The following is a 19,517-nucleotide window of genomic DNA, read 5'->3' as shown; positions in this document are numbered from 1 at the left end:
TATAGCTATACTAACAAACCTCTTCTAGTGTAGACTAGGCCTTAGCTTACCAGGTCAATGAACAGGAGGTGGAATGCGGAAAGTAGACTGTGTATTGCCCTCTCCCAATTAGCTAAATGTGAGCCGCTTTGGTTGGCTTCTCACTGAGAGAAGACCCAAGATGCAGGCATGAGCCGTTCTCATGGGCTGTATGGTACAGACCTGCTGGTGGCTTAGCTTTGTTAATAAAATGTTATCATTTAACTTATCAGGAGCATTTCTAGTGATTCTCCTCAAAGTACTGAGCTGCAGACATGTTTTCTCCCCTGTTCCGGCCCCTACATGCAGCCCTAGCAGTGTACAGGAGTCATTAATGGGCCATCAGAGTCTGGGGGAGAATCCACCCAGTGGAGATACAACATAGGGGCTCCAGAAATGGCCCTACGCTGCTCCCCTCACAAGAGAGCACAGGGAGTGTGTCTGGGGCAGGGCTGGGCACAGGACATGGCACTATGAGGATTCTACGCTCTGCTGCAATCAACAGGCAACCCAGGGTGAGTTGGCATAAATTATATCAGCTGGGGGCTGCTTTAATTTTTGCTGGGCACCATTTTGTCCCCTGGAGGAACTCCGAATCCAAAGGGCATAAATGTAGCATCAAGCCACATTTGCCCATCCCTCCATCCCAAGGCTGCATCTTCTGTGCTGCATCCCTTGGAGAGGCAGCCCAGAATTGAACCTTGCACGTTTATAGTTGCCTCTGAACACAGTAACTAACAACATGCCAAACACAGCTGTAGTTGATGACATGGGGCTATACAAATCTGGAAGATGGGAAAGTCCACAGGTCTGTACAGATTACGCTGTACAGATAGAGTAAAGCCAAATTATGATACGTTTTGGGTGGTAGAGTCTAGAGGCCCCATCCCCACAGTGCTGGGCATTGTACAAACTCATGATAAAGAGGCAGCCCTTGCCCTAAAGACATTACAGTCTAAGGCTTGGTCTACGCTACCAACTTATGTTGGTATAACTGCATCACTCAGGGGTATGGAAAATCCACATCCCTATGCGACGTAGTTATACTGCCCTAACCCCCCGGTGTACACAGTTATGTCAATGGAAGGGCTTCTCCCACCAACATAGGTACTCCACCTCCCCGAGGCAGTAGCTAAGCCAATGGGAGAAGCTCTCCAGTTGGCATAGGTAGTGTCTTCACTACGCGCTACAGGTGCACCGGTTCAGCTGCAACGCTATTACTGTAGACAAGCCCTGAGTAAGTGGGTGGTCCAAAATCAAAACGGTGTTTGGTTTGCTATTTTTTGAGTGGAGAAAGGGGTATAGACTGAATTTGAATTAAGCCAGATGGTATCAAAGTGAACAGCAGATTAGTCACTGGGCCTAATTCACTGGGCACTAAAAGGTATATCTACACTGCAAAAGATCCTGGTTCAACCGACTTGGACTAGCACCATGGGTCTAAAAATAGCAGTGTGGATGACCAGGCTCAGAGACACACACATCTCAGAGCCCAGGCTCCAGCCCAAGCATCTATATGTCTATTTTTAGACCTGTAGCACAAGCCCCATGAGCTTAAGCCAGCTGACTCAGCTCTGAGATTCACTGCCACAGGCTGCCTTTTTTTTTTTTTTTTGGCAGCGTAGACGTACCCTGATATACATAGGCTCTGCTCTGCTGATTTCAACTGGGTTATGCCCACTTACACTAGCAGTGCATTCCCATCAGTGGGTTCAACAAGTGCTACTCCAAAACAGGATTCTGTCACTGGGCCAGATTATGACTGGCCTTTATGCAGTGCAGGGGTAGGGCACTAGGAGTCTTTCCCCTCTGCAAGGTATAAAGGCCAGTCACAATTATAATCCCTGTGTTCAGAGGAGAGAAGGAACTGTTCAGTCTGTGTGTCCCCAGGCATGTCCTACCCTTCGCCCACTTCAAGCCAGCCTGCAGAACCAGACCAGAGTGCAAGAGGTAGCATGCAGCATTCCTGAAGCGATGCAGTACTGGATGTGCTCCCTCTGTGCAATGGGAAGCCCTAGAAAGAATTCTGTCTGAGCTAGACTTTGACGTGTTACTGTTACCAGAGCCCTGGGGAGGGGGACTCCCATCAACTGAGGTCAGCAACAACCATGCTGCTGAACTGCACAGATAATGATACGTTCACCCAGCTCGGGTACCAAACAGCAATGTTAAAGGGACACAATCAGATAGTTTAGGCCCAACATTTAGGTTTTATTATTTTAGAAAAAGCATTTATAAAACATAAATTAATAGGAATGTTTTAATGAAATGTAAAATAAATGTAAACAAAGCTAGGAGTTTTTGTCTGGATTGAAACATTCCCTTATAGTGTTTGCAACTCATGCTTGGGCACGAGAATTAGAACCAGACTGTGAATGTCTAAAAATAAAAAGTGAGATTAATATGTCTATGGTTGTCCAAGCAGGATTAAGCACAAACAGTAAACAGTCCAAGTAGTGAAACTACTGTAGAACTTTAAATTTTTTTAGTTGTAAAACCCTAAGGTATCATTGAGCAACACAGGAAACGATATTTGTGCTTTACATCTGATATAATATTCAACCTGAAAGTAATCTTTCAAGCACCATTTTTCCACTTTCACTAGATCACATAGCACCCTAAACATTCTAGCTTCAATTCCTTTCTTTATTAAGAATGAGAAGTATCAATGCATAAGATGGCAACTATCAGTTCTGCTTATAATATAAAGTTATGTTTAAATTAACCCTTTTTGAAACCCCAAGCCAGACCCCTGGCAATTTAAAAGGAATAAAACAGCAATGTACTGTATTTAATTATAAAATTATTAGTCAACTTTTTACTTTTTTAAAAGTAACTTTCCATTAGGGCTGTAATACCAGCAAAAAAATGTTAGTTGAGTGCCAGTGGTTCTCAAACTTCATTGCACCGCGAGCCCCTTCTGACAACAAAAATTACTACACGACCCCAGGAGAGGGGACTGAAGCTTGAGCTTGCCTGAGCCCCGCTGCCCCGAGGAGCGGGGCCAAAGCCTGAGCCCCACCGACCTGGGTGGGGTGGGGGTGGGGGCAAAGCCAAAGGGCTTCAGCCGCAGGCGGAGGGCCTATAACCTAAGCCTTGCTGCCAAGGGCTAAAAACCTGGGGCTTCGGTTTTGGCCCCTGGTGGTGCGGCTTGGGCTTAGGCTTCAGCCCTGGGCCCAGCAAGTCTAACGCCAGCCCTGGCAACCCCATTAAAATGGGGTCCCGACCCCCCAGTTTGAGAACTGCAGGACTATATTATTTGATAAGTTTCCCTGGCATCTGTTGAATAACATATTTGCAATTGCATCTCTCTCACTGGTCCAATGCTAAGTACTGAGAGCCTTCCCGACTAGCAACAAACTGACACGATACACGCTGGTTTCCCTGTTGCCCATGGGGTACTGAGGAGTCCGTTTCACACTACAGCAGCTTGCAAAAGCCCCAACCAGCAGAGGTACCTGGAGCTGTTTGCTTGCAAATGTAGAAAACAACACAGCACTGGGTTATACTCTGTTCACATTTGGAAACCTTTCTTTGCAACCAATATGACTAGAGACTTTTTTTTTTTTAAATGAAAACTTGCATGCTCCCGCAGTTGATTGAACTCACCCAGGAAGTTTCCTACTCATCCAGATGGATAAGCAAGGGTAGTTTTCAAATACATACTGTAGTCATTTATTTTGTAATCACTGTTACAGGAACCAGATAATGCTTCTAGTTAATTACCATGCCTTAATGAAGCTCCCCTCTAGTGTTTATACAAGATATCTTTCCTATCAGTGTTTGTACATACACTATGGTATTCACTTCTGCGCCAGTAAGTACAATTTTGTTCTGGTTTAGAGGAGGCAGTGGGAGCAGAATTGAGACTTAAGTATATGAAACCCTAGTAACTGGTACTTTTATAAGTGCCTCAGTAGAAAGAAGGCAGAAAGAGACCTGCAGCTAAATTGGGGTTGGAGCTGGGTACACCTAAAAACATTGGCTGACATAGGGTATGTCTACACTATGAATTAGGTCGAATTTATAGAAGTCGGTTTTGTAGAAAGCGTTTTTATACAGTCAAGTGTGCATGTCCCCACACAAATGCTCTAAATGCATGCAGTCGGCGGACTGTGTCCACGGTACCGAGGCAACTATCGACTTCCGGAGCTTTGCACTGTGGGTAGCTATCCCACAGTTCCTGCAGTCCCCACCACCCATTTGAATTCTTGGTAGAAATCCCAGTGCCTGATGGGGCTAAAACATTGCCGCGGGTGGTTCTGGGTACATATCGTCAGGCCCCCGTTCCCTCCCTCCCTCCCTCCATAAAAGCAAGGGTAGACAATCATTTTGCGCCTTTTTTCTTGAGTTACCTGTGCAGACGCCATACCATGGCAAGCATGGAGCTCACTCAGCTAACCCTCACCGTATGTCTCCTGGGTGCTAGCGGACATGGTACTGCATTGCTACACAGCAGTAGTTTATTGCCTTTTGGCAGCAGACAGTGCAGTATGACTGGTAGCCGTCGTCGACGTAATCCTGGGTGCTCTTTTAACCGGGCGCCTGGGCAAACATGGGAGTGACTCAGCCAGGTCATTTCCCTTGTTTCATCTCATGGTGATTGAGTCCTACCGGCAGTGCACTGTCTTTTAATCTGCAGCTAACAGAAGACGATAGCCAGTAGTCATACTGCACCGTCTTCTGCCGAGCACCCAGGAGGTGACGATAGCTAGCGGTTGTACTGCACAGTCTGCTGCCAGCATGATGTATAAAGATAGATGAACTGGCTCAAAACAAGAAATAGACCAATTTGTTTTGTATTCATTTTCTCCTCCCTCCCTCCCTCCGTGAAATCAACAGCCTGCTAAACCCAGTTTTGAGTTCTATCCTTGAGGCGGCCATTCAGTTTCTCACAAAGTCACCCCCTTTGTTGATTTTAATTCCCTGTAAGCCGTGTTGTCAGTCGCCCCTCCCTCCGTCAGGGCAACAGCAGACAGTCGTTCCGCACCTTTTTTCTGTGCGGACGCCATACCACAGCAAGTATGGAGCTCGCTCAGATCACTTTGGCAATTAGAAGCACATTAAACACCACACGCATTATCCAGCAGTATATGCAGCACCAGAACCTGGCAAAGCGAAACTGGGCGAGTAGGTGACATCAGCACGGTGACGAGAGTGATGAGGACATGGACACAGACTTCTCTCAAAGCATGGGCCCTGCCAATGTGGGCATCATGGTGCTAATGGGGCGTGTTCATGCGGTGGAACGCCGATTCTGGGCTCAGGAAACAAGCACAGACTGGTGGGACCGCATAGTGTTGCGGGTCTGGGACAATTCCCAGTGGCTGCGAAACTTTTGCATGTGTAAGGGCACTTTCATGGAACTTTGTGACTTGCTTTCCCCTGCCCTGAGGCACAAGAATACTAAGATGAGAGCAGCCCTCGCAGTTGAGAAGCAAGTGGCAATAGCCCTGTGGAAGCTTGCAACGCCAGACAGCTACCGGTCAGTCGGGAATCAATTTGGAGTGGGCAAATCTACTGTGGGGGCTGCTGTGATGCAAGTAGCCAATGCAATCAAAGATCTGCTGATATCAAGGGTAATGACCCTGGGAAATGTGCAGGCCATAGTGGATGGCTTTGCTGCAATGGGATTCCCTAACTGTGGTGGGGCCATAGACGGAACCCATATCCCTATCTTGGCACCGGAGCACCAAGCCAGCGAGTACATAAACCACAAGGGGTACTTTTCAATAATGCTGCAAGCACTGATGGATCACAAGGGACATTTCACCAACATCAATGTGGGATGGCCGGGAAAGGTACATGATGCTCGCATCTTCAGGAACTCTGGTCTGTTTCAAAAGCTGCATGAAGGGACTTTCTTCCCAGACCAGAAAATAACCATTGGGGATGTTAAAATGCCTAGAGTTATCCTTGGGGACCCAGCCTATCCCTTAATGCCATGGCTCACGAAGCCATACATAGGTAGCCTGGAGAGTAGTCAGGAGCTGTTCAACTACAGGCTGAGCAAGTGCAGAATGGTGGTAGAATGTGCATTTGGACATTTAAAAGCACGCTGGCACAGTTTACTGACTCTATTAGACCTCAGCAAAACCAATATTTCCACTGTTATTACTGCTTGCTGTGCGCTACACAATATCTGTGAGAGTAAGGGGGAGACGTTTATGGTGGGTGGGAGGTTGAGGCAAATCGCCTGGCTGCTGGTTACGCACAGCCAGACACCAGGGAGGTTAGAAGAGCACAGTAGGGTGCGGTGCGCATCAGAGAAGCTTTGAAAACCAGTTTCATGACTGGCCAGGCTACGGTGTGAAAGTTCTGTTTGTTTCTCCTTGATGAAACCCCCCACCCCTTGGTTCACTCTACTTCCCTGTAAGCTAACCACCCTCCCCACCTCCCTTCGATCACCGCTTGCAGAGGCAATGAAGTCTTCATGCATTCTTTATTAATTCATCACACAAATAGGGGATAATTACCAAGGTAGCCCAGGAGGGGTGGTGGAGGAGGGAAGGACGAGGCCACACAGCACTTTAAAAGTTTAAAACTTATTGAATGACAGCCTTCTGTTGCTTGGGCAATCCTCTGGGGTGGAGTGGCTGGGTGGCTGGAGCCCCCCACACTGCGTTTTTGGGTGTCTGGGTGAGGAGGCTATGGAACTTGGGGAGGAGGGCGGTTGATTACACAGGGGCTGTAGCGCCGGTCTGTGCTCCTGCTGCCTTTCCTGCAGCTCAACCATACGCTAGAGCATATTAGTTTGATCCTCCAGCAGCCTCAGCATTGAATCCTGCCTCCTCTCATCACGCTGCTGCCACCTTTCAGCTTCAGCCCTCTCTTCAGCCCGCCACCTCTTCTCCTGGTCATTTTGTGCTTTCCTGCATTCTGACATTGTCTGCCTCCACGCATTCATCTGTGCTCTGTAGTGTGGGAGGACAGCATGAGTTCAGAGAACATTTCATCGCGAGTGCATTTTTTTCGCCTTCTAATCTTCGCTAGCCCTGGGAAGGAGAAGATCCTGTGATCCTTGAAACACATGCAGCTGGTGGAGAAAAAAAAAGGGACAGTGGTATTTGAAAAGACATTTTATAGACCAATGGGTACACTCTTTCACAGTAAACCTTGCTGTTAACATTATATACATAGCACATGTGCTTTCGTTACAAGGTCGCATTTTGCCTCCCCCCACCGCGTGGCTAACAGCAGGGAACATTTCTGTTCAGCCATAGGCTAACAGCCCAGCAGGAATGGGCACCTCTGAATGTCCCCTTAAGAAAAGCACCCTATTTCAACAAGGTGACCATGAATGATATCACTCTCCTGAGGATAATACAGAGAGATAAAGAAAGGATGTTGTTTGAACACCAGCAAACATACACTGCAATGCTTTGTTCTACAATGATTCCAGAGTACGTGCTACTGGCCTGGAGTGGTAAAGTGTCCTACCATGGTGGATGGAATAAGGCTGCCCTCCCCAGAAACCTTTTGCAAAGGCTTTGGGAGTATATCCAGGAGAGCCATGAATGCCAGGGCAAATCAATCATTAAACATGCTGGCTTTTAAATCTTGTATAGTATTTTAAAAAGGTACACTCACCAGAGGTCCCTTCTCCGCCTGGTGGGTTCGGGGGTACTGGCTCCAGGTCCAGGGTGAGAAACAGTTCCTGGCTGACGGGAAAACCGGTTTCTCCGCTTGTTTGCTGTGAGCCATCTACAGCCTCCTCCTCATCGTCTTCCTCGTCCCCAAAACCTGCTTCCATGTTGCCTCCATTTCCATTGAAGGAGTCAAACAACACGGCTGGGGTAGTGGTGGATGAACCCCCTAAAATGCCATGCAGCTTATCATAGAAGCGGCATGTTTGGGGCTCTGACCTGGAGCAGCCGTTCGCCTCTCTGGTTTTCTGGTAGGCTTTCCTCAGCTCCTTAAGTTTCATGCGGCACTGCTTCGGGTCCCTGTTATGGCCTCTGTCCTTCATGCCCTGGGAGATTTTCACAAATGTTTTGGCATTTCGAAAACTGCAACGCAATTCTGATAGCACAGATTCCTCTCCCCATATAGCGATCAGATCCAGTACCTCCCGTTCGGTCCATGCTGGAGCTCTTTTGCGATTCTGGGACTCCATCATGGTCACCTGCAGCTTGCCACACTGGCCAAACAGGAAACTGAAATTCGAAAGTTTGCGGGCCTTTTCCTGTCTACCTGGTCAGTGCATCTGAGTTGAGAGTGCTGTCCAGAGCAGTCACAATGGAGCACTCTGGGATAGCTCCCGGAGGCCAATACCATCTAATTGCATCCACAGTACCCCAAATTTGACCCAGCAAAACCGATTTCAGTGCTAATCCCATTGTCGGGGGTGGAGTAAGGAAATAGATTTTAAGAGCCTTTTAAGTAAAAAAAAAAAAAAAAAAAAAAAAAAGGGCTTTGTCATGTGAACGGGTGCAGGGTTAAATCAATTTAACGCTGCTAAATTCGACCTCAACGCCTAGTGTAGACCAGGGCATAGAGGCAAGAAAGAAAGGCTTTTCAAGAAAAGAGCAGGAAGAAGAGAGTCTGGCACCCAGTGGCAGGGTCTAGCTCCTCCCTTTGCCTACTTAGGTCCTGATCCTGCAAACACTTACATACCTGCTTAACTCTATGCACTCGTGTGTGTAAACAGGGGTCAGCAACCTATGGCACGCATGCCAAAGACAGCACACGAGCCAATTTTTAATGGTACACTGCTGCTCTTCTCTGCCCCCCGCCCACTGCTGACCTCTTGCAGGGAAGGCAAGCTTCCCCCTCCTTCTCTCCCTCCTTGCCACCGATCAGCTGGCGGCCCTTGCCACAGAGGGGGAGAGCCTTGGGGAAGGGGTTGGAATTGGCATATCCCCTCCAGCCACCTGCCGTGAGCTGCTCTGGACAGGGAGCACCCTCAAGACCCCAGCCCACACCCCCAGCCCTGACCCTGGCACCCCCACACACTCCCAGCCCTCTGCACTTGCCCCTGAACTCCCCCATACATCCCCAGCTCTGTCCTGACCCCTGCACCCCTCCACAACCCCAGCCCTGACTCCGGCACCCCGCCACAAATACCCAGCCCCCCCCAGCCCTGACTCCTGCACCCTTCTCACGCCCCCATCTCCCTGCCCTGACTCTTGCACCCCCTCACATACCCAGCCCCCCCATGCCCTGACTCTTGCACCCCCCCATACCCAGCCCCCCCATGCCCTGACTCTTGCACCCCCCACATTCCCACCCCCACCCTGAGCACCAAACGGGAGCTCCTGCGCACACACACACCCTATTCCCACCTGCACCCTCACACCAAATGGGAGCTGCCCAGGTAAGCGCTCCACACCCAAACCTCCTGCCCCAACCCTGAGCCCCCTCCCTCATTCTAGCTCCTGGCCAGACCCTACACTCCAACCCTCAGCCTGCTCCTTCACCCCCAGCCCTGTGCTCAGTGCACTCCCACCCTCAGCTCAGTGCAGAGAGAGAGGAAGAGAATGGCTAGAACGAGGGAGAAGGTAGGTACCCACTCTATGTGGACAGGACCAGGACCCCAGACTGGCAGCGGGCTGAGCGAGGCTGGCAGCCAGGAGCTTGGATGGCAGGAGCCGGCGGACGGAACCCCAGACCAGCAGTGGGCTGAGCTGCTCAGCCCACTGCCGGTCTGGGGTCCTGGCCGCAGGTCCTGCTCAGCCTGCTGCCAGCCTAGGTGAACGGAACCCCAGGCTGGCAACAGTCTGAGCAGGCCAGCGGCGTAAGATCAGCATTTAATTTAATTTTAAATGAAGCTTCTTAAACGTTTTGAAACCCTTGTTTACTTACAACAATAGTTTAGTTATATAATATATAGACTTATAGCAAGAGACCTTCTAAAAACCATTAAAATGTATTACTGGCATGCGAAACCTTACATTAAAGTGAATAAACGAAGACTCGGCACACCACTTCTGAAAGGTTGCCGACCCCTGCTTTATAACATGGGTTGGCATTTTCAGGATCATAGCTGTGATGTGGTGAAGGCAGCAGCAGCTTGTTCACCTCACCTTTGCTTCTACTAAACAGAGAAATGCGAGAACTTTTCCACAAGAAGCAAAACAAATAGAAACCGGATCATGTGTTTCTCATATCACATTGTGAGAAACAATATAGTCAGCATATTACCTAGGATTGTGCTTAGCGGTATCCTATAAATATGATAGATTTAGAGTGACTAAACTGATTCTGACTTTTTTCTGCCATCCTTACCAAACAGACCAAAGACATTACACATACTCCCCTTCTACCAGTTCCAACAAATAAAATTATTCCCCCCCCCCCCCCACTAAAAATCTTCCTATTTCACATGCAGTCTTGCTAAATCAGCTTTGACCTCCTTCCACATAGGCTTTCAGCAATCAGGATCTATTTTGTAATACCATGTAGGTCAAGGAAGATGTTATCACTTTACAAAATGAGGTTTTGGGCCAGGATTGCTGTCAGTGCATTAGGATGTTAAATTAACAAAAAAATCAGATTTTCTAGAAACTAAACATTATCACTCCAAAAAGAAGCCCTAGGAATAGCACTTCAGAGAGGTTAGTTCCTAGGGCTTCTGTATTAGACTGGAAATATTCACATTCTAGCAAGCTGATTTTTACATACACACACACACAATCATAGTATATATTTTTTAATTTAACATCCCATCAAAAGTCTGGTAATAGAATAATGAAAACACATTGTGTAAAGTGTAGCATGAGTTGGTCTATTGGTAAACATGACAGCATACACAGCAAAAGCCCACTCTGAAACTCCTCTGATGAACTTAAGGCCAACTGTTGTGTAACATACAAGTCATAAAACACCTGTGACTGTGGCGGCTTAGTTATCTTAACTTGGCAATATATTATTTTAATATCTAACTTGCTAGGACATGTAGACCTAGCCCATCAGGAACAATTTATGTATAATTAGCATAGTTTTCTAATGTAGAACAAATATGAATCCTATAGACTACATTCATCACTAATAAGCTTCACCCTCAAGTGCACAAAATATGTATTCAACAATTTGCCCACACAATGTAATGCATCAGTGCTTATATAGAACATGTTCCAACAGACTACAAAAGATTCCAAAAATAAAAGGATAATTTGACATTTAAGAATGCAAACACAGTTTTGAACTTTGCCATATAATTATCTCCTCATGAGAGAAAAATGGATCACACTGTGGGTTTTTTTCTGTATTGTAGTAAACATAAATATGTTCAAACTACATGTTAATCAACATACAGCAGTCAAATAGTTTGTGCATTATTTGTTTGACTACTAAGAGCAGCTAGGGAAAGAATTGCATATACAATCACAAAGATAAAATTAGTTTTAAAATAGCAGATGTATATAAAATGTAAAGGAGTACTTGTGGCACCTTAGAGACTAACAAATTTATTAGAGCATAAGCTTTCGTGAGCTACAGCTCACTTCATCGGATGCATTTGGTGGAAAAAACAGAGGAGAGATTTATATACACACACACAGAGAACATGAAACAATGGGTTTATCATACACACTGTAAGGAGAGTGATCACTTAAGATAAGCCATCACCAACAGCAGGGGGGGGGGGGGAGGAGGAAAACCTTTCATGGTGACAAGCAGGTAGGCTAATTCCAGCAGTTAACAAGAATATCAGAGGAACAGTGGGGGGTGGGGTGGGAGGGAGAAATACCATGGGGAAATAGTTTTACTTTGTGTAATGACTCATCCATTCCCAGTCTCTATTCAAGCCTAAGTTAATTGTATCCAGTTTGCAAATTAATTCCAATTCAGCAGTCTCTCATTGGAGTCTGTTTTTGAAGCTTTTTTGTTGAAGTATAGCCACTCTTAGGTCTGTGATCGAGTGACCAGAGAGATTGAAGTGTTCTCCAACTGGTTTTTGAATGTTATAATTCTTGACATCTGATTTGTGTCCATTCATTCTTTTACGTAGAGACTGTCCAGTTTGGCCAATGTACATGGCAGAGGGGCATTGCTGGCACATGATGGCATATATCACATTGGTAGATGCGCAGGTGAACGAGCCTCTGATAGTATGGCTGATGTGATTAGGCCCTATGATGGTATCCCCTGAATAGATATGTGGACAGAGTTGGCAACGGGCTTTGTTGCAAGGATAGGTTCCTGGGTTAGTGGTTCTGTTGTGTGGTGTGTGGTTGCTGGTGAGTATTTGCTTCAGATTGGGGGGCTGTCTGTAAGCAAGGACTGGTCTGTCTCCCAAGATCTGAGAGAGCGATGGCTCGTCCTTCAGGATAGGTTGTAGATCCTTGATGATGCGTTGGAGAGGTTTTAGTTGGGGGCTGAAGGTGATGGCTAGTGGCGTTCTGTTGTTTTCTTTGTTGGGCCTGTCCTGTAGTAGGTGACTTCTGGGTACTCTTCTGGCTCTGTCAATCTGTTTCTTCACTTCAGCAGGTGGGTATTGTAGTTGTAGGAATGCATGATAGCGATGGTCACATAAACACCACCCTATATCGGAAACCTACTGACCGCTATTCCTACCTACATGCCTCTAGCTTTCATCCAGATCATACCACTCGATCCATTGTCTACAGCCAAGCGCTACGATATAACCGCATTTGCTCCAACCCCTCAGACAGAGACAAACACCTACAAGATCTCTATCATGCATTCCTACAACTACAATACCCATTGTTTCATGTTCTCTGTGTGTGTGTATATAAATCTCTCCTCTGTTTTTTCCACCAAATGCATCCGATGAAGTGAGCTGTAGCTCACGAAAGCTTATGCTCTAATAAATTTGTTAGTCTCTAAGGTGCCACAAGTACTCCTTTTCTTTTTGCGAATACAGACTAACACGGCTGCTACTCTGAAACCTATATAAAATGTGTAACTATTATGATTATTAAAAAGAATATCAATTTAATCTAAATCTAGAACTACAAACGCTATTTATTATGCACTAATCATAATTGTCTGGCTATTACATGGCATCACTATAGGGAGGAGTTAAGGTTGTTTCAATGCCATAGATGCATTTCCATATCTAAATATATCTTTTAAATTAAATTTAACTCTAAATTTCCTTGGCTTGTAATGCTGGCTTTGGAGATAATTACAACAGCCTCATAGTGCCTTTCCCATTACTGATATGTATGCCCAATCTTAACTCCAGTTTAATATATTTTTTATCTGGAAATATGAAAAAAGACATTGTATGCAGTACAACACACTAGAAATACAGACAGACACAAGGACAACTGAAATTGTAATTTTGATTCATTCAGAGGCTTGCAAGGGGAAAAGGGATGTCCAATCATTTGCTTTGAATGTGATTTTAAATTTTTCATTGTACAAAACAAAGATGTTCTAAGTTATGAGGTGGCCAAAGATTTACAAACTGAAACATTGGGCTTAGATCTGTTTCTAGTTTTGTTTTAAATTTTTTGTTTGTAAAATCTCCGTTTCCATACTTGCTATCATTCCATTCTGCCATTTTAACTAATAATGGTGGGGAAGGGAAAATATTTATTCTTTTCCCATTTAAAAAAAAAAAAGTGAGAGTCTCTTTTTGTGCATAATAAACAAAGGAACTGACAACCCCCCTCCCCTCCAAAAAAAAAAAAAAAAAAAAACCACACAACTTCAAATGTCCCCTGGCTCTAGTCCTCGATGACTAATGGTTGCTTGGTAACTATGAAAAAAATATTTCTAAATAAAATTATTAGGGATTGACATTTATTTTCGCCATGTTCAGCAAAGAATTTCTCACAATTTTATGTATATAAGAGGCTCTCTCTCTATAGAGTTGCACATCAGTGTTGCAGGCGTAGGTTTTTATCTCTAATGAACATGGAAGTTTAAACCCATATGAAGTTGCACAAAAGTACAATTGCACGACTCTATAGTGTCACAGGTATTTTTTGGTTTTGTTTTTAATCTTCCTTTAAGGATAGGCAAATTAGGTAACCAAGCCAAAGGTAACGTAACTTCAGGCTGTAAATCTGAAACACACAAAAAATTCAGCAGTGAACCCCACAAGAAATAAAGTATCCTTTGATGTAAATATTCCAATAGAGTGAGGCAATAACAAATCAGCAGCAGTAGGACTAGTCAAAAATTCTCCATTAAACAAATTTTTCCTGACATGTCTGCTTTTTCACAGAAAATTTAGGGTTTTTTTTCATTAAAAAAGAATGCACAAAAACCTATTGAAAACGTTACTATTTCAATTTGGATGCGTTTCCACATTGCACCATGGAAGTTGTAGTTCAGTTTCCTCATGTCCCCACTCTTCAATGGGCCAGGCTCCCAGCAGGACTTCATCTCCCATGATGCACCCCAGTCACAGAACTTCTATGAGGCATCACCTCACCATGAGGGGAGATCATGCTGCATTATGGGAGATGTAGTCCAATCAGAAAGCCCAGTTTATACAGAAGAATGGGAGTATAAGGCACTTGAACTGCAACTCCCATGAGGCACCACAACATTTCAGAATAATAGTATTTTGGTTTTTTGACTGAAATGTTTCAGTTTTTTGCCAAAAAGTCCAAATTTTCCACAGGAAAAAAAAAAAAAAAAAAAAAAGACTTTTTTCCAACCAGCTCTAAATCATCAAAAAATGATAAAAATCTTGAAGTTTATAACATGAACTCAGTCACATCACATACATTGTATGGTAATGCACATTATTATTTGTTAAGTGCTGACAATGCGCTTAGCACTGTACAAAGCATAAATTACACAGTTCTCACCCTAAAGAATTTACAGTCTAAGGCTGTAAGTTGCCCTGTGTATGTGGACTTCTATGCCTGGACAGAGCCACAATGAAAATAATGGGTGCTCCACCGTGACAATGTGATATATGTGATACTAATGCCTTCATATGCCAGCAATGCCCCTCTGCAATGTACATTGGCCCAACCAGACAGTCTCTACGTAAAAGAATAAATGGACACAATCAGACATCAGGAATGGTAATATACAAAAGCCAGTAGGAGAACACTTCAATCTCCCTGGACATTCAATAACAGATTTAAAAATAGCCATCCTTCAACAACAAAAAAAAAAAAACCTTCAAAAAACAGACTTCAAAGAGAAACTGCAGAGCTACAATTCATTTGCAAACTTAACACCATTAATTTGGGTTTGAATAGGGACTGGGAGTGGCTGGCTCACTACAAAAGAAATGTTCACTCTCTTGGTATTGACGCCTCCTCATTCATTATTGGGAGTGGACCACATCCACCTGACAGTATTGGCCTTTTCAACACCTTACAAGTGGAGAACCAGTATCTCCCTTCTCTTCATGTGCCAATATATTTTTGCCTTTATCTGTAATTTTCACTCCATGCACCTGAAGAAGTGGATTTTTTTATCCACAAAAGCTTATGCCCAAAGAAATCTGTTAGTCTTTAAGATGACACCAGATTCCTCGTTGTTTTTGTGGATACAGATTAACAAAGCTACCCCTCTGATACTGGCCACAGTGATATGTTCACACAGATCCAACTTCAGGAACAGGACCTAACTGTTATAGATTTAACAGTCCAATAACCAAAAATACTATATGTGCAACAAGATCAAAGTTAACATTGCTATTGAACTTTGACCTCTCAGTTGCCTGACTTTGTTGTGACCAGTTTGCAACCTTAATGTTGCATTAAAATAGGTTAACTGTCAAAACCTACACAGGATGTATAATACATGGGTACAGAAATGTTAGAATAGAACATAGAATATCAGGGTTGGAAGGGACCTCAAGAGATCATCTAGTCCAACCCCCTGCTCAAAGCAGGACCAATCCCAAATTTTTGCCCCACATCCCTAAATGGCCCCCTCAAGGATTGAACTCATAACCCTGGGTTTAGCAGGCCAATGCTCAAACCACCAAGCTACGTTTGCTGAGGCTATGACAGCTGGGCCATTAGCAAGGGTTGAACCTAGAACCCTCAGTTCTAAAATGAGTCTCTTACACTCCAATTAGATAGCATTAGGGCCCTGTCCTCATTAAGGAAATTCACACCAGCCTAAGTACATACAGTACAAACCACAAACTGCTCCAGTTCAAAGCAGGGCTTTCTCTGGGAGTAGATTAATCTGGTAACATACTGAAGTAAATCACATTAGTGTAAACTCTACTTTGAACTGATGCCACATGTCTACCTTAATGGTTTGCACCAGATGTAGCTTCATTGATGTAGTTACACCAATGTGAATTTTCTGAATGTACTCAGAAAGCCCTCCCTTTACTCTGGAACCTTGTCTTTTTTCCCTCCTTACAATTTCTCATTAGTGTTAGAAAGCAGTGCAGCCCCATTGCTGGTAACAACAATGGGAGCACTGGTGCCTACAGACTATCCACATTTTAACAATGCATTCTCTAGAAGGTACAATGGTTAATATGCAGAGGACTACTGGCAACCTGGGCCCATATCCGCAGGCACCTCCCTACCTCTTTCAACACCTAAATTCTCCACTTAGGTGCTTGTGATGTTCCAAAAGCTCTCATTCACTCTACCCAGTGCTTATTTGTAATGAAAGAGATGCTGGGGCTCAAACAATTTTTTTTTACATTCATAAATGACACAGCAAGCCCAGAGGTGCTGGGGCTATGAACTGCCAAGCCTAGAGGTGCCGGGGCTCAGCCCTGGTACAAATTAAGCACTGACTTTACCCCACAGAGGCCAAAGTGCCCTAGGTGCTTAAGTTTCCAAAGGTCAGCATTTGCACTGTCCCCTAAATGTTGAGCTGACCCACAGCTAATAAGCTGCTCAGAGCCCTAGTTCAAGCCAAAGCCCCAGAGGTGGCAGTCTCAAACTAGGCAGGGGAATGCTCATCTTGCCAGTGAGGCCTGATCATGTAGGTGTACTCTGAGCTGGGTTCTATCTAACCCAGATGCCCATCAGAACCTGCTGCAGGAAAGCTAGAGACAGACTACTGAAAGGTGGAGGGATAACACTAGATCTGCAAAAAAGCCAGCTGGAACCAAGGAAATGTAGGGCGAGTATGAGAAAGATGTCATGCCTGAGCAGGAGACAGACACACACACAGATGGTTTTGGCTGCTAGGACATAGACTACCTAAGCAGTAGACCTGGTTTCTGTACCTAACCTCAGGAAGGGGTGGTGGCTAATGATCCCAAGTGGCAGAAGGTACCTATCTCTGGCCTGTTAGCCAGGTGCACCATGTCAGCCACTTAGGTACCTAAGCTCTTCCTCCCCTTTCCTCTGCATTTCACTCCTGGTTAGCTTCAGGTGGCTCCCAGAACTCAGTAGGTAGCCAGCTTCTGAAAGTCCCTTCCTTGAGCACCTCCCTCTCTCCATGCACTGTATGGGGCAGTGGTTCTCAACCTGGAGTACTTGTATCCCTGGGGGTACATCAACTCATCTAGATATTTGCTTAGTTTTACAACAGACTACATAAAATGCAGTAGCAAAGTCAGTACAAACTAAAATTTCATACAATGACTTGTTTATACTGCTCTATAAACTGTACACTGAAATATGAAGTACAAAATTTATATTCCAATTGATTTTATAGTTATTTGGTAAAAATGAGAAAGCAAGCAATTTTTCAGTAATAGTGTGCTGTGAGACTTTTGTATTTTTTATGTCTGATTTTGTAAGCCAGTAGTTTTTAAAATGAGGTGCAACGGAGGGGTACACCAGACAAATATAGTCTGGAAAGGTTCAGAGTCACTGGTATGGGGAAGCTGAACACCTAATTTGGGGCTGACAATTTCACCAGGTGGCAAGGCAGCTGGGGTTAGGCGTTACAGTGCTGATCTCCGAGTAACGCCTATGAGCTTTAAGGCTCCGGGCCCTCCTCTACACTAGTACCCCTACTGTTGACACTGCAGATGAGGCTGTGCCAACAGTAACTACGGGGGAGGTCTCGTATCACCCTGGCCTTGCTGCCCCGCAGTGGGGAGGAAGCTACCAGCCCCCTGACAGGTGTAATTGTTAGAGCCTTCGCCTTCTGCAGAGCAGAGCGGCCCAAACTTTCACACGCGTCGGGGAGCCTGGTAACTGCAGCCCCGCCCAGGGCAGATCCAGCGCGGGACACCCCGAGCACGTTAGAACATCGGCCCTTAGCCGGCAGCCTAAGTGGGAGCCGAGCTCTTTGCCGCTCCGGCTCTGGACGCGGAGCCCTTCGATACGCGAACCCAGCCGCAGCGCCCTCCCAGCGGCGCGCTCAGCGCAGCCGCGCCCTGCCCGCCGCAGGCACTTACTGAGCGTGGCCACGGTGCCGGCCTCCAGCAGCAGACAGTCGTGGCGGCCGCGCGCCTCCAGCAGCGCGCTTGGCGCCGGCTCGTGCTTCCAGAGCAGCCGCAGCCCTTTGGTCGGAGCCATGGGGGCGGCTGGCCATAGGGAGCAAGGCGCAGGAGGTGCCGGGGGAACGGACCCGCTCCCCGCCAAAAACCAAGGCGCCCACCAGGGGGAGCGGGCAGCAGAGAAAGCGCCGCCGCTTCTCCCCTTCCGGGGACCCCCCCGGGGTCCAGGAGAGACGCGGCTCCCTGCAGTAGCGCTCCCCGCCCCAAAGTCACCGAGTGGGCTGGGGGGGGGCAGAGAAAGCACCGCCGCGTCGCCCCTTGCCGGGCTCAGAGCCGCCCCCACACGAAGGGGAAGCCGGGGGCGCACCAGGCTCGCCGCGAGCTTCCAGCCCCCGAAAAAGTCTCCAGCGACTCGGCGCGGAAACAGAAAGTGCCGCGGTTTCCTTCTCTTCTCCCCGCCCCGCCCCGCCAACGCGGCGCCGCCCCGGCTCCTCGCAGTGCCCCCCCGGCGAAGGGTGACCTGGCTGGACTGCCGGAGAGACCTGGGCTCTCGCGGCGCCGCTCCCGGTCCCGTGTAAACTAGGCGTTGACTTTCTTCCTCCCTTCCCCGGTGGCGGCTCCTCCTCCCGCTCCGGGACAGGTGAAAGCCATTGTCCGTCCGTCCGCCTCCTCCCCGGCCCGCTCTGCGGGGAGGGCGGGGTTAGAATCGCCGCTCCCCGGGGAGGAGGCAGCTGCTGCTGCTGCCAGGCTAAGAAAACAAGGCGAGGAGAGGCGTCCCGCAGCCCGCACCCGCCTGACTTGGAGAAGAAGTGAAGTGGCAGTTCCAGGCTCCTCCTCGGGGAGCTAATGACACAGGCACGATCCAGACGCTCCGAAACTTTGACACAAGTTCAGATCTGGATCCCAACGAGCAAAGCTTCTCCCCGCACCGCACCGCATGCTGCATCCCTGACGGACAGCAACTAATACCGCACTCTTATCTAGCCTCTTTCAAATGAGGCGCCCAAAGTGTTGTACAAACGTGAACTAATAACGAGAGGGCATAAAGTAATTTACAAGGTAAGCTAAGTAGTGATTAAAAATCCTAACAACATATCACATGAAAATATGCCGAATGCCAATCCGTCCAATAGGGAACTTTTCATATTGGTACGGACAGAACATCTATCCTAGCCAACCTTGTATTTGCATCCGATGAAGTGAGCTGTAGCTCACGAAAGCTTATGCTCAAATAAATTCGTTAGTC

The 19,517-nt window shown here is 46.5% G+C and overlaps 1 protein-coding gene across 1 annotated transcript in view; it reads right to left on the bottom strand.

Moving 5' to 3' along the window:
• The window catches only part of SYNJ2 (synaptojanin 2), a 102,620-nt gene extending 83,598 nt beyond the window's left edge, over window positions 1-19,022 (bottom strand). Inside the window, 1 exon segment of the mRNA XM_038397867.2 lies at window positions 18,230-19,022. Coding sequence (XP_038253795.2) covers window positions 18,230-18,350 — 121 coding nt within the window. The 5' untranslated portion in view covers window positions 18,351-19,022.
• Between the last annotated feature and the right edge of the window lie 495 nt (window positions 19,023-19,517).

This window comes from Dermochelys coriacea, chromosome 3 (assembly GCF_009764565.3).
Source record: "Dermochelys coriacea isolate rDerCor1 chromosome 3, rDerCor1.pri.v4, whole genome shotgun sequence".
NCBI lineage: Eukaryota > Metazoa > Chordata > Testudines > Dermochelyidae > Dermochelys > Dermochelys coriacea.
Note: the sequence above shows the minus strand (reverse complement) of the source record. Positions and strands in the feature narration are given on the sequence as shown.